Here is a 13,872-nt window from a genome sequence, read left to right as displayed (position 1 = left end):
AGAATTGAAGCAAAACAAAAACTGATTTTTTTAATAGGTATATGCCATTTTTAACAAATGTGTGTTCATTTCCATATATATTTTACAGGTATGATTATCTCTGTTAAACTTACCTGTTCATCAAACACATTTTGTCTTCTCTAGGCAATGAAATATTTGTCTTATATACTTTATCCTCTTTGTTTTGGTGGAGCTGTATATTCGTTATTAAATATGAAGTACAAAAGGTAATTATTATTTTTTCATGAATTGAATTTAATTTACTTTTGTATCATGAGAGATTTATTTCTAATGCATTAGATTCACAATATATGTATTTTCAGCTGGTACTCATGGTTGATCAACAGTTTAGTTAATGGTAAGTACTAACATAATGTTTTAAATCCAGTGATTAATAACTTAGGTTTTTTTTGTGTTGCAAAGTCATTAAAATACCTATGTGGTTGTTGCAGGTGTCTATGCTTTTGGATTCCTATTTATGCTGCCTCAACTGTTTGTTAATTATAAGGTTAGTGAATAGGTAATTATTCAGCTTGTGCTGTAGCTATTTTAGGAGAAATTGACAAGTCTTAATTGAAAACGTAATTATCCAGATGCCATTTTGTGGGTTATTCTCTAGTAACCCCAGTTTTACCAGGTCATCTGTGTTGATTATTACAAACCCCATTTCCAGAAAAGTTGGGATATTTTCCAAAATGCAATAAAAACAAAGATCTGTGATATGTTAATTCACGTGAACCTTTATTTAACTGACAAAAGTACAAAGAAAAGATTTTCAATAGTTTTACTGACCAACTTAATTGTATTTTGTAAACATACACAAATTTCGACTTTGATGGCTGCAACCCACTCAACAAAAGTTGGGACAGAGGCATGTTTACCATTGTGTTACATCACCTTTCCTTTTAATAACACTTTTTAATAGTTTTGGAACTGAGGATACTAATTGTAGTAGATTTGCAATTGGAAATTTTGTCCATTCTTGCTTGATATAAGACTTCAGCTGCTCAACAGTTGTGGTCTCCGTTGTCTGATTCTCCTCTTCATGATGCGCCATACATTTTCAATAGGAGATAGATCTGGACTGGCAACAGGCCAGTCAAGCACACGCACTCTGTGTCTACAAAGCCACGCTGTTGTAGCCCGTGCAGAATGTGGCCTGGCATTGTCCTGCTGAAATAAGCACGGACGTCCCGGGAAGAGACGTCGCCTTGATGGCAACATACGTCTCTCTAAAATCCTAATATACACCTCAGAGTCAATGGTACCTTCACATACATGCAACTCACCCATGCCGTGGGCACTAATGCACCCCCATACCATCACAGATGCTGGCTTTTGCACCTTTTGCTGATAACAATCTGGATGGTCGTTTTCATCTTTGACACGGAGAACTCGACGCCTGTTTTTTCCGAAAACTAGCTGAAATGTGGACTCATCTGACCACAGCACACGGTTCCACAGTTTTTCGGTCCATCTGAGATGAGCTCGGGCCCAGAGAACTCACCGGCATTTCTGCATAGAGTTGATGTATGGCTTCCTCTTTGCGTAATACAGTTTCAGCTTGCATTTCTGGATGCAGCGACGGACTGTGTTGAGTGACAATGGTTTTCTGAAGTACTCCTGAGCCCAGGTGGCTATAATTGTCACAGTAGCATGACGGTTTCTTAGGCAGTGCCACCTGAGGGCTCGAAGATCACGCACATTCAACAGTGGTTTCCGACCTTGCCCTTTACGCACTGAGATGTCTCTGAATTCTCTGAATCTGTTCACAGTATTATGTACTGTAGATGTTGAAAGACCTAAATTCTCTGCAATCTTGCGTTGAGAAATGTTCCTTTTGAACTGACTGACAATTCTCTCACAAATTTTGGCACAAAGGGGTGAGCCACGACCCATCCTTGCTTGCAAAGACTGAGCCTTTGATGGACGCTACTTTTATACCCAGTCATGATACCTCACCTGCTACCAATTAGCCTGCTTAATGTGGAGTCTTCCAAACCAGTGTTACTTGAATGTTCTGTGCACTTCTCAATCTTATTTTAACCCTGTCCCAACTTTTGTTGAGTGTGTTGCAGCCATCAAATTCTAAAGTTGTGTATATTTACAAAATACGATTGTTGGTCAGTAAAACTATTGAAAATCTTTTCTTTGTACTTTTGTCAGTTAAATAAAGGGTCATGTGAATTAACATATCACAGATTTTTGTTTTTATTGCATTTTGGAAAATATCCCAACTTTTCTGGAAATGGGGTTTGTATATATTTGTTGTGATGGATTCAAATTTGTGCTGTTTCTTTCATGAGCTGACAAGCTGGTAGCTAGAAGTGTGAACTGTAACCTTGAGCCCCTTTATTTCTTTAATCACCCCAATTTTTGGTTTCCATATTGCAGCATATAGAACTGTAAATAGAGTCCATTGATCCCAATAATTAATTCATGTTAGAAAAATATATGAATATTGAGCATATTCCAAGATGTAATTTGCTGCTAACAAAATAATGGGATCATATTGAACAAAAAAATTATATATTTTGTAAGATATTAGTTTGAAGAAATATCAGTGTACATATAAATAAGAGATGCTAAAAGATATAAATTTCAAAGTTTCATAAGATCTTTAAGCTTTGCGCTTTTCCGATGTGTTATTCCACAGCCATAAGCAACACACTTGATAAAATGAGTACTCAGGTTCTGGATATAACAACTGCTTTTATCATAAGAAAATGTTGTTTCTTAATTTTTTAAATAGAATTATATGAACAATTATATGAATTATATTGGCAATGTTAGATGAAAATTGAATTTGAGTGAATAATTTGGTAGGTTCATCCATAACATGCTATTCAGCTTGATAGCATTTCCAGTCTCAATAAAGCTTTCTTTTGACACATTAAACAAGTATGTTAAGTACAATGGCATCGCAGTATTTGTTATTTGTACAAATTTGCATAATGACTTTTCTGCAGAATATATTATTTTAGAATTCTGTGGATTTGAGAGAGATAATAAATTTGCCGTAATGGAACGGTGGAGCAGACTCAATGGGCGGAATGTCCTTAGTTCTACTCTTGTTAATTAGTAAACCAGGTGACAAATACTCCAGCTTCCATTTAATGAGTTTTAAGTTCTGCAATTACTGACAGCCACCTTGTTGCACACTCGATGTTATGTGTGAAAGTTTGAAAATTGTGATTTTAATAATGAGCATATTTGGACTTAATTTCATTTGTTTGCAGTTAAAGTCTGTGGCACATTTACCATGGAAGGCTTTTATGTATAAAGTAAGCTATTTTTAATTATATTTGCATGTTTATTTGCTATTCACCATATTGTAAAACATTTCAGCCACTTTTATATAAATTGAGCACAAGTGATTGCAATTGGTGTGACAACCGATAGCTTACATAAAGAAATATACTTCTCTCGAAGGTTACAGTACTGTGCAAAAGTCTCAGGCATATATGTATCTAGGGTGTCTATGATTTTTGCACAGTACTGGAGAATGAGTTTGTAAATTTGGTGGGAGCAAAGGATGTTGGGAATGGCAAGGGTGGAGCACCACGGGAGGGGTGTGGGACAGGTGACAGAGCCTGAGTCCTAGGGTGGGATTGACACGGCATACACACCCAGCCTTGAGACACCAGGCAGTGTCATTTGATTCCATACAAATACTTTATTGATCATTACAGAATGTTTCTCTAGTGCTTCCCACTCCTTCCCTCTCCCTTCCCCTTTTCCTAGCCATGATTCCGCTCTCTCTCACCCCTGCCTACTCACAGTCCACCCATATGAAAATCAGGTTTATCGTCACTCTCATATGTCATCAAATTATTTTTTTTTTAGTGGCACCAGTATAGTGCAATACATAAAATTACTACAGTACTGTGCAAAAGTCTTGGGCATCCTCATGATATATATGTACTGTATGATCCAATCTAAGTTCAGAATTTTTTTGTATCCTCAAAGCAAGGGCACATAATGTAAGTAGTGAGATTTTACTGAATTAACTTGGATAAGTTAATTACAAAGCACCTTTTAAAAAGAATATGTATGTGTGGTTATATTCAATTTCCTATTTGAGCATCTGGTCTCCTGGACCTTTGCTGGTGCCATCCTGGTGACCAGGTTTGCCTCTTTCTTGGTGAGAGAAGCAAGATTGAAAATAGCAGAGGCTCTGAGCACAATTTTGCAATGGTTCTGACTTATTGGAGTCTTCCCAGAGAAGAAATGAAAGTGTTACAACCTTGCTTGAGAAAGTTGGAAAGGGATAAATGTGTTAACTTGCACCTGTCAGTGTAACACAATTACTGGACTCTCTTATCATAGACAAAATTAATTTTCACTTTGAGATACAAGAATTAAAAATGGATAGCAAGCATGTAGTTGTTAATAGGCCAATTGTGATACATTAAACAGTTTGAGTCGTTTGAGGTAGCAAAGGGGGTTAACGAAAGTAGTAATGGTGTGAATGCATGGATGTTGAAAAAAGAATTTGTGAAGTACTACATAATAGATACAGTATGGAAATGTAAGAAGGATTTAGAAGAATTGGCTAAAAATAGGTTTGTTTATAAAGAGAAACACTTTTGCCTGGGGCCAATGAATAGAGGGTCTTGACTTGGGCTATGTAAGCTGATAAGCAAAAGAGCCTATCATGATATTGTAATTTTTTTTACACAATGGTCTCAATTTGGTAAGTGCAGGTTTGAAAAGTAGAGGTTACAGATTCATGAATAGTTGGGAAATTGTGGATTGTTGAACTGTGTGGATTGCTGTTTAAAAGGGCCAACAGTGACTCAGTGTGCCATCTGGCCTCTTCCCGTTTTGCAATAGGATTCTGGATGCTACTCAGCTATCTTAAAATGCAAACTTGATGGGGAATTGATTGTTGTCATGAATGGCGGGGGGTGGGGGGGGAATGTTAGTGACGGGTATGAATTTGGTGTCCTACAACTTGTCAATGTAATGACTTGCATAAACTTCAGCATTTGTCATTGTGTGTTGTTTTTATTTATTTACAAACACAAATAAACAGATTTGGGAGATCAAAACGGGGATTGGAAAGTTTTGTGCTGTCCTGCAAGACATCAGTGGAATTACTGGGGGGAGAAAAGACATGTACAAATGAGTTATTGGTTTGTTAACGTAGTGGTTGAAAGATGTTCACTAACTACACATTAGATACAACCTTTAAGGAGACAGCATCAAGCTTTAAGCAACCACACACAAAATGCTGGAGGAGCTCAGCGTCTATGGAAAAGAGTACAGGTGGCTTTTCGGGCCGAGACGCTTCGTCACGAGTTAATTTTTCACATGGATGATGAAGGGTCTCAGCCCAAAACTTCGACTGTATTCTTTTCCAGAGATGTTGTCTGGCCTACTGAGTTCCACCAGCATTTTGTGCATGTTGATTAGATTTCCAGCATCTGCATATTTTCTCTCGTTAGCATCAAGATTTAGCTTGTTGGCCACCTTTGAAGTACTGCATTTATAAAAGCAACTTTAAAACATCTACAACAGGAATTCTGCAGATGCTGGAAATTCAAGCAACACACATCAAAGTTGCTGGTGAACGCAGCAGGCCAGGCAGCATCTCTAGGAAGAGGTACAGTCGACGTTTCAGGCCGAGACCCTTCGTCAGGACTAACTGAAGGATTTAAAACATCTATTTACTTTAAAAGGCCAGTCCAGTACTTCAATCCAGTTTTGGCTTTTTCTCTCTAGAATTCTTGTATTAAAAAACAATCACACAGTGGAGCTGACAAAAATATCTGCAGTGTTACTATTACTTCCTGAATTAATTTTTTTGTTTTCCCTTCTCAGTGATTAGTTCTACATTGCTCATTAACTTAAGTGTTAATTAAAGTGCTGCCAAAAGACAAGTTCCCAATCTAAAATTAAATTTAATTTGTATTTCCATTGAATAGCATGGAAATTCCTTGGGGAATGTTATATGTATAAATGGTTAAAGGTTAAAATGCTATTGTTGGAAATATTGTAAAGAAAAAGCTGCATCAGTACAGCAGGAATGTAATAAAATCATTTCTTTAAAATCAGTGGATATCTAAAGCAAAAGTTCACATCCCTTTTCCAACTGCTCCTCTCCTACTTGTGAATTACGACACAAACTTGATAACGCATTAATTCCCTTGTTACAGCCTAAATATGGAAAATTATAAACATTGATTTCATTGTATCATTAACATATCTATTCTGTTGATATTATATATGATCTATATTTAATATTTCATTATTTTATCAGAATATTGGAAAATGTTTCTTTTACTATCAATCTATTTTCGATTGTAGGCATTCAACACCTTTATAGATGATGTTTTTGCCTTCATCATCACCATGCCAACGTCACATAGACTCGCTTGCTTCAGAGACGATGTAGTATTCCTTGTTTACCTGTACCAGAGATGGTAAGGGTTTTCAATATATATAGTTGAATAAGATTAAAACTTTTATTTATATCAAGCAAAATTTCTATGAAAAGGTAAAACACTTTTTTTCCTAAATTGGGAGAAAGTCCAAAATAATTTATTTCATTGGCAAGGAATGTCTCAGCTTAATAAAAAAAAAAGTATGTTTTATTCGTTCTGCAAAACATATATTTGTCTTTAAGTTGGCCATTTGCTTCAGGCACAAAATCGAACGGTACAAGTGTAGCGGTTAGAATACATTTCAGATCAGGGTTCAGAGTTCAATTCCAACACTATCTCTAAAGAGTTTGTATGTTCTCCCTGTGACGATGCGGGTTTCCTCCGAGTGCTCCGGTTTTTTTCCACAAACCAAAGACGTACCATTTAGTAGGATAATTGATCATTGTGAATTGTCCCTTGATTAGACTAGTGTTAAATAGGTGGGTTGCTGGGTGGCGCGGCTGATTGGGACAGAAGGGTCTGTTCCTCACTGTATTTCTAAATAAATAAATGCCGGAAATGCTACACTCTCCAGTTTTTTTCCCCCAGATGAATGGGGAGTTAGTCATATATAAAATAGGAAAACTGACAATGAAAACAAAAGATGAGAAAAAGCTTTGTTCACCACGATGCACAGAAAAGTTATTCAATAATGTTTAAAAGCAGTAGGATCCCAATCCTCCTTTTGCAAATACATTTGTCTTTTCATTGTTATATAACAAAAACAGAACTATAATTTGATTCTGAAATTCCATATGATTTTTCTTGCAGGCTTTACCCGGTGGATAAATCCAGGATAAATGAGTTTGGTGAATCATATGTTGAAAAAGAGACTAAAGGAAAGCTGCATAAAAACTGATTTCAGAATGAACTTCCTTTGTAACTAGCCTCTGTTCATTTGCAAGCAACCTTTATTGCACTGCTGTCTGCAGCACAGTTACATCATTGATATTTTCTGCCTGTGACTGCAGTATTCTCCAGTAGTGCCAACCATTTTGGATGTATAATTCCGGGAGTTGTAACAGTATTACTCTTACGAAGAAGGTAGAAAATATAAACTATAACATTGCTGTTTAACAGCAGAATTCAGATTTGTAATTTGCTGTTTGTTCCAAGGGTTAATCAAACTGAGAGGGAGGTTCTGGGATGTTAGTCTATTAGAATGCCAGCCACTGTTGATCAACTTCATCCAGGACTGAAGTATTCAGGCATCCACTCGCTGTACTTTTCCCAGCTTGGTTTCGGTTTACTTGTCTACAATTATTTTTGAGTACAAAATCTAAAATGTGAATGGCTTATCTAGCAGCTTTAGTCAGTGTCTTTGGTTTTGTGCAACAGTGGTTATTACAGGAACATTAGTTCCACACTCCATGTTAATTCTGATAAGTTTCAAGTATTCTTCAAAAAAAATTCATTTTCAAATCAGATATTAAACATACATCATTAATTTGTGGAAGCCAAGAAATTTTTTTTCAGATTGTTTAAAAGGGGATACAATTTGCATGAATCAGTTTGACTGGAAGCAAACTGATTTTCTCTCATATCATTGAAATTCAAAGTTTCTTTTAAAGAATATTTTAAGCCAAATAACATAAAAATTTATATAACAGGAAGAAAATTTCACAGCCAAATATGGTAAATTCCAACAGAATAATTTAAATACAAAATAATCTGCAGATGCTGGGGTCAAAGCAACACTCACAACACGCTGGAGGAACTCAGCTGGTCAGGCAGCATCCATGGAAACGATCAGTCAACGTTTCAGGCCGGAACCCTTCGTCAGGATTGAAGAGGGAAGGGGCAGAGGCCCTATAAAGAAGGTGGGGGGAGGGTGGGAAGGAGAAGGCTGGTAGGTTCCAGGTGAAAAACCAGTAAGGGGAAAGATGAAGGGGTGGGGGAGGGGAAGCAGGGAGGTGATAGGCAGGAAAGGTGAAGAAAGAATAGGGGAAAACACGATGGGTAGTAGAAGGAGGTGGAACCATGAGGGAGGTGATAGGCAGCTGGGGGAGGGGGCAAAGTGAAATAGAGATACGGGAAGGGAGGGGGAGAGAATTACCGGAAGTTGGAGAATTCTATGTTTATACCAAGGGGCTGGAGACTACCTAGATGGTATATGAGGTGTTGTTCCTCCAACCTGAGTTTAGTCTCATCATGACAGTAGAGGAGGCCATGTATGGACATATCCAAATGGGAATGGGAAGCAGAGTTGAAGTGGGTGGCTACCGGGAGATCCTGTTTGTTGTGGCGGCAATCTCCTGGTAGCCACCCACTTCAACTCTGCTTCCCATTCCCATTCGGTTATGTCCATACATGGCCTCCTCTACTGCTCTGATGAGGCTAAACTCAGGTTGGAGGAGCAATACCTCATATACCGTCTAGGTAGTCTCCAGCCCCTTGGTATGAACATAGAATTCTCCAACTTCCAGTAATTCCCTCCCCCTCCCTTCCCGTATCTCTATTTCACTCTGCCCCTCCCCCAGCTGCCTATCCACCTCCCTCATGGTTCCACCTCCTACTACCCATTGTGTTTTCCCCTATTCTTTCTTCACCTTTCCTGCCTATCACCTCCCTGCTTCCTCTCCCCTACCCCTTCATCTTTCCCCTTACTGGTTTTTCACCTGGAACCTACCAGCCTTCTCCTTCTCGCCCTCCCCTCACCTTCTTTATAGGGCCTCTGCCCCTTCCCTCTTCAGTCCTGACGAAGGGTTCCGGCCCGAAACGTTGACTGGTCATTTCTACGGATGCTGCCGGACCTGCTGAGTTCCCCAAGCGTGCTGTGAGTGTCAAAATAATTTAAATTCCTCAAGGGTACTAACATAGCTGAAGGATTGTGAATTTGGGTTGCTTCTCAGTTCATAGTGACGCTGAATCTTGATTCTTAAAAATTTGCATTTTTTTTGTCTGATTGGCTCAGCTCAAAGTAGAACGTTTTTTTCCTGAAGTAAAATTTGTTTTACTGAACAGATGTAATGATCTCACAACTGTGGTTGCATTCCTTTTTCTATGAATAGTTATAAAATTATTTTCCACTCCCATCATATGTACCTCTTGCATTTTTTGTTTGTATAGAATTGGAAAATTAGGGATACAGGCAAAAACAGGCCTTTTGGGTCTGCACTGACCATCAAGACATTTAGAGTATCCTGCATTTATCCTTTTTTTTATTCTCTTCAACACCTTTTAGATTTCACCACTCACCTATGCACTGGGGCCACTTCAAAAGGACCTATTAACCGGCACATCCTTGTGATGTGGGGGGGAAACTGGGAACAGCCAGAGGCAATCCATGCACAAACATGGTACAACCCAGCACACTTGTAAAAGATTAAAATAAACATTTGCAATGAATGTTATTCATGGGGCCTCAGGATCTTTTTATCAGTTCCCTTTTTACCATGGTGGAGTCTTCAGCTAATTCATTATATTCCTCATGATAAACAGAAGTGATAGTACTTAAGAGTGGCCACAATATTTTGGTTATAGTGCTAAGGATCTATGGTGACAATGCTAAGTCATAAAGGCATAACATCAGCATGTACCTAGCAGATTTTGCATTTGTAAAATATTGCATTTCAAGACAGTTCTTGGGCATTAGAGAAAATTAAAACAAAAATGCAGATGCTGAGAATACAGGTCAACCACCGTGAATCCAGCGATCCAGTTCCAGCGCTGGTTCCCCCAGTCTAATTTAAAATTTACCACATCGCCACATCAAACTCTCACCACTATTTTGGTGGTGCCATTAGCAGAGTCAGCTGTTGCCATGGTCTTTAAAGGAGCAAGTCGTTCCCCTGTGGTATTGTATGTTTAATTTTATAACCTGTCTAGTCCCAGTCATATCTTCACTGAATGAAGGAAGTGCTTCTCATGGTGTAAAGCACAAACACTATACATTATACGAGGTAAGGTGGAAGTTTTGATAAAACCCAACAGTGCTGTGTCTGTGAAAAGCATATGTGACTTGTATTATATTGCCTCTTCCACAGTTCATTATATAAAGAAACAACAAGAAAAAAGCTCCATTTCTTTGCTGACAATGAATCAAAAATAAAACATGTTCATAAGGAAAACAATGAAAGATGGAAGATGTTCACAACTTGAAACAGTTCTCATAAAGTGGTTTAAACTCCCTGTCAGCGAACATGTAGAACTCTTAGGCAAGATGGTGAAGGAAAACGCAAAATTATTTCATGAAGAATTAGGGCTGCATCATTCTTACAGTCCTGATCAAAAAGCTACAGAACCTGGGTCTCTGTACCTCCCTCTGCAATTAACACCTTGCTGACAATTAACACTGGCACTCCACCGGGATGTGTGTTTAGCCCACTGCTCTACTCTCTCTATACCCATGACTATGTGGTTAGGCATAGCTCAAACAGTATAAATTTGCAGATGATACAACCATTGTTGGCAGAATTTCAGGTGGTGACGAAGAGGCGTACAGGAGCGAGATATACCAGTTAGTTGAGTGTTGATGCAGCAACAACCTTGCATTCAATATCAGCAAGCCCAAAGATATGATTGTGGACTTCAGGAAGGCTAAGATGAGGGAAACACAAACCAATCCTCAGAGGGATCAGAAGTGGAGAGAGTGAGCAATTTCAAGTTCCTGGATGTTGATATCTCTGAGGACCTAACCTGGAGCTAAATATTGATGCAGCTATAAAGAAGGCAAAAGGAATCAGGGGACAGGAGGCCCAGGGAGGAAAGGTGGGGGGGAACCCCAGGGGATGGGCAGATGCGGCCATCCCCTTCTTGCAATTTCTCTGTCTCCACCGCATCTGCTCTCAGGATGAGGCTTTTCATTCCAGGACAAGGGAGATGTCCTTTTTTTAAAAGAAAGGGGCTTCCCTTCCTCCACCATCAACTCTGCTCTCAACCGTATCTCCCCCATTTCACGCACATCTGCTCTCACTCCATCCTCCCGCCACCCGACTAGGAATAGGGTTCCCCTTGTCTTCACCTACCACCCCACCAGCCTCCGGGTCCAACATATTATTCTCCGTAACTTCCACCACTAAGCACATCTTTCCCTCCCCCCCCCCCCCCCCCCGCCGGCTTTCCGCAGGGATCGCTCCCTACGCGACTCCCTTTTCCATTCGTCCCTTCCCATCCCTCCCCACTGATCTCCCTCCTGGCGCTTATCCTTGTAAGCAGAACAAGTGCTACACATGCCCTTACACTTCCTCCCCTACCACCATTCAGGGCCCCAGACAGTCCTTCCAGGTGAGGCGACACTTCACCTGTGAGTCGGCTGGGGTGATATACTGCGCCCAGTGCTCCCGATGTGGCCTTCTATATATTGGCGAGACCCAACGCAGACTGGGAGATCGTTTTGCTGAACACCTATGCTCTATCCGCCAGAGAAAGCAGGATCTCCCAGTGGCCATACATTTTAATTCCACATCCCATTCCCATTCTGATATGTCTATCCACGGCCTCCTCTACTGTAAAGATGAAGCCACACTCAGGTTGGAGGAACAACACCTTATATTCTGTCTGGGTAGCCTCCAACCTGATGGCATGAACATTGACTTCTCTAACTTCTGCTAATGCCCCACCTCCCCCTCGTACCCCATCTGTTATTTATTTATATACACACATTCTCCCTCTGTCCCTCTGACTATACCCCTTGCCCATCCTCTGGGTTCCTGCCCCCCCCCATTTCCTCCCTGGGCCTCCTGTCCCATGATCCTCTCAGATCCCTTTTGCCAATCACCTGTCCAGCTCCTGGCTCCATCCCTCCCCCTCCTGTCTTCTCCTATCATTTTGGATCTCCCCCTCCCCCTCCCACTTTCAAATCTCTTACGAGCTCTTCTTTCAGTTCGTCCTGATGAAGGGTCTCGGCCCGAAACGTCAACTGTCCCTCTTCCTAGAGATGCTGCCTGGCCTGCTGTGTTCACCAGCAACTTTGATGTGTGTTGCTTGAATTTCCAGCATCTGCAGAATTCCTCGTGTCTGGTGATCTCTTGGTGGTTTTTATTATCTGTTACCGGGTCGTGCAGTCCATAGTACCACACAATGTTGCAGTCAGACAGGACACACTCGATGGTACTCCTGTAAAATGTTGTTAGAATGGGGGCAGGGGCGGCACACCTCAATCTCCTCAGAAAGTGTGGATGCTGCTGCACCTTCTTGACTAGTGAGGAGGTGTTATGGGTCCAGGTAGATAGTATGTTATCTGCACTCTTGTTGTTCGTCCATCGTCATTGTCGATGAAGACCTCGACACCATTTGATGGTGTCGAGACTAGTGCTTGATTTGGATTTAAGTGAGGGAGAGTTGTGCAGTATCAGCCTCACTCTCACTTCCCAATTCCCATCTGGATTCAGTGGCAAGACAACAGTCGAGATGGCTGGAGATGGGACTAGGCGCAGTGGATGACTAGGAAGTCTTTTGTGTCTTGTCCTGCTCTACGCGTTCCACGACACTCGCAGAGACCGCCTTCTTGACCGTTGGACCTTCCATTGGTCTCGTCCGCTCAATCCACCAGAGTCCGTCTTCACACGCTGGGATTGACAACTCTCTATCTCACCAAGGGTTTGAGACCCGTCAGTTACCCTCACCTGGTTTAGCCGGTTTGTTGAAGCCGTTGCCCGGGGTGTGGCTGCTGTCGCATGCAAACAGCTACGGGGAGCCACAGGTGAGAGCTGAGTGCCAGGTGGGGACCAAAGGTGGACTAACCACCTTGAAAAGGACGCGACATGTTCCCCCACCAGAGGTGCTACCCCTCCCTGACACCCCATACACCCCAAATGACTATCCAAATGACTGCACACTAATTACTATCCAAACTACAACACCTTTGCCTGTATAATTTAATCCTTCGTTCAAATGAGAATAACCCAAGCCTATCTTATCTTTCTTTAAAACTGCAGCCTTCTATTCCTGGCAACAACAAAAAGTTATTTCTTGTCATAGGCACAAGTACATGTGTGCATTGGTACTTGCAGCAACAACACATGCATAGAGCATCACGTAAAGTGTTCAAAACAAAAACAAACAAAAATTATGCACACTCTTACAAGAGAACCCCATTGCACCAGTGAAAAATCAAAGTCCATTTTAGTGCAAAGTGGTCATGGTGCTTTAAACTTTAATGATTAGGGTTTTCCCAGTTCTCAAACTGAAGAGTTGAAGGGAAGGAGCTGTTCTTAAACTTGGTGGTATGGGATTTAGGCTTCTGTCTGCCTGATGGCAGCTGCAACAATGATGGCACAGCCCAGATGGAGGGGCTCCGTGATGATAGATGTTGGCTTCCTCAGGCAGCACCTTCTGTAGATATGACCCAGTGGTGGAGAGAGATGTACCTATGATGTATTGCACAGAGTCCACCACACTCTGCAGATTCCTGTGATCCTTTGCATTCAAATCACTGTACCAGACCATGATGCAATTTGCCAGGATTCTTTCAACGGTACGTTTGCCGATAAGCCGAACCTCC

General features: G+C 40.7%; 1 protein-coding gene across 2 annotated transcripts in view; it reads left to right on the top strand.

The window, feature by feature from the left end:
- Positions 1-7,299, top strand: part of clptm1l (CLPTM1 like) — a 31,122-nt gene extending 23,823 nt beyond the window's left edge. For both annotated transcript variants that reach the window (XM_072283383.1, XM_072283382.1), the window contains exons 12-17: positions 145-227; positions 324-358; positions 453-508; positions 3,240-3,284; positions 6,313-6,428; positions 7,200-7,299. In XM_072283383.1, the coding sequence (XP_072139484.1) occupies positions 145-227; positions 324-358; positions 453-508; positions 3,240-3,284; positions 6,313-6,428; positions 7,200-7,287 (423 nt within the window). In that variant the 3' untranslated portion in view covers positions 7,288-7,299. The remainder of the gene's footprint in view (positions 1-144; positions 228-323; positions 359-452; positions 509-3,239; positions 3,285-6,312; positions 6,429-7,199) is intronic.
- The last annotated feature ends 6,573 nt before the right edge of the window (positions 7,300-13,872 follow it).

Source organism: Mobula birostris, chromosome 19 (genome assembly GCF_030028105.1).
Source record: "Mobula birostris isolate sMobBir1 chromosome 19, sMobBir1.hap1, whole genome shotgun sequence".
In the NCBI taxonomy this organism is placed as follows: Eukaryota; Metazoa; Chordata; class Chondrichthyes; order Myliobatiformes; family Myliobatidae; genus Mobula; species Mobula birostris.
This window is presented reverse-complemented; position numbering and strand designations above follow the sequence as displayed.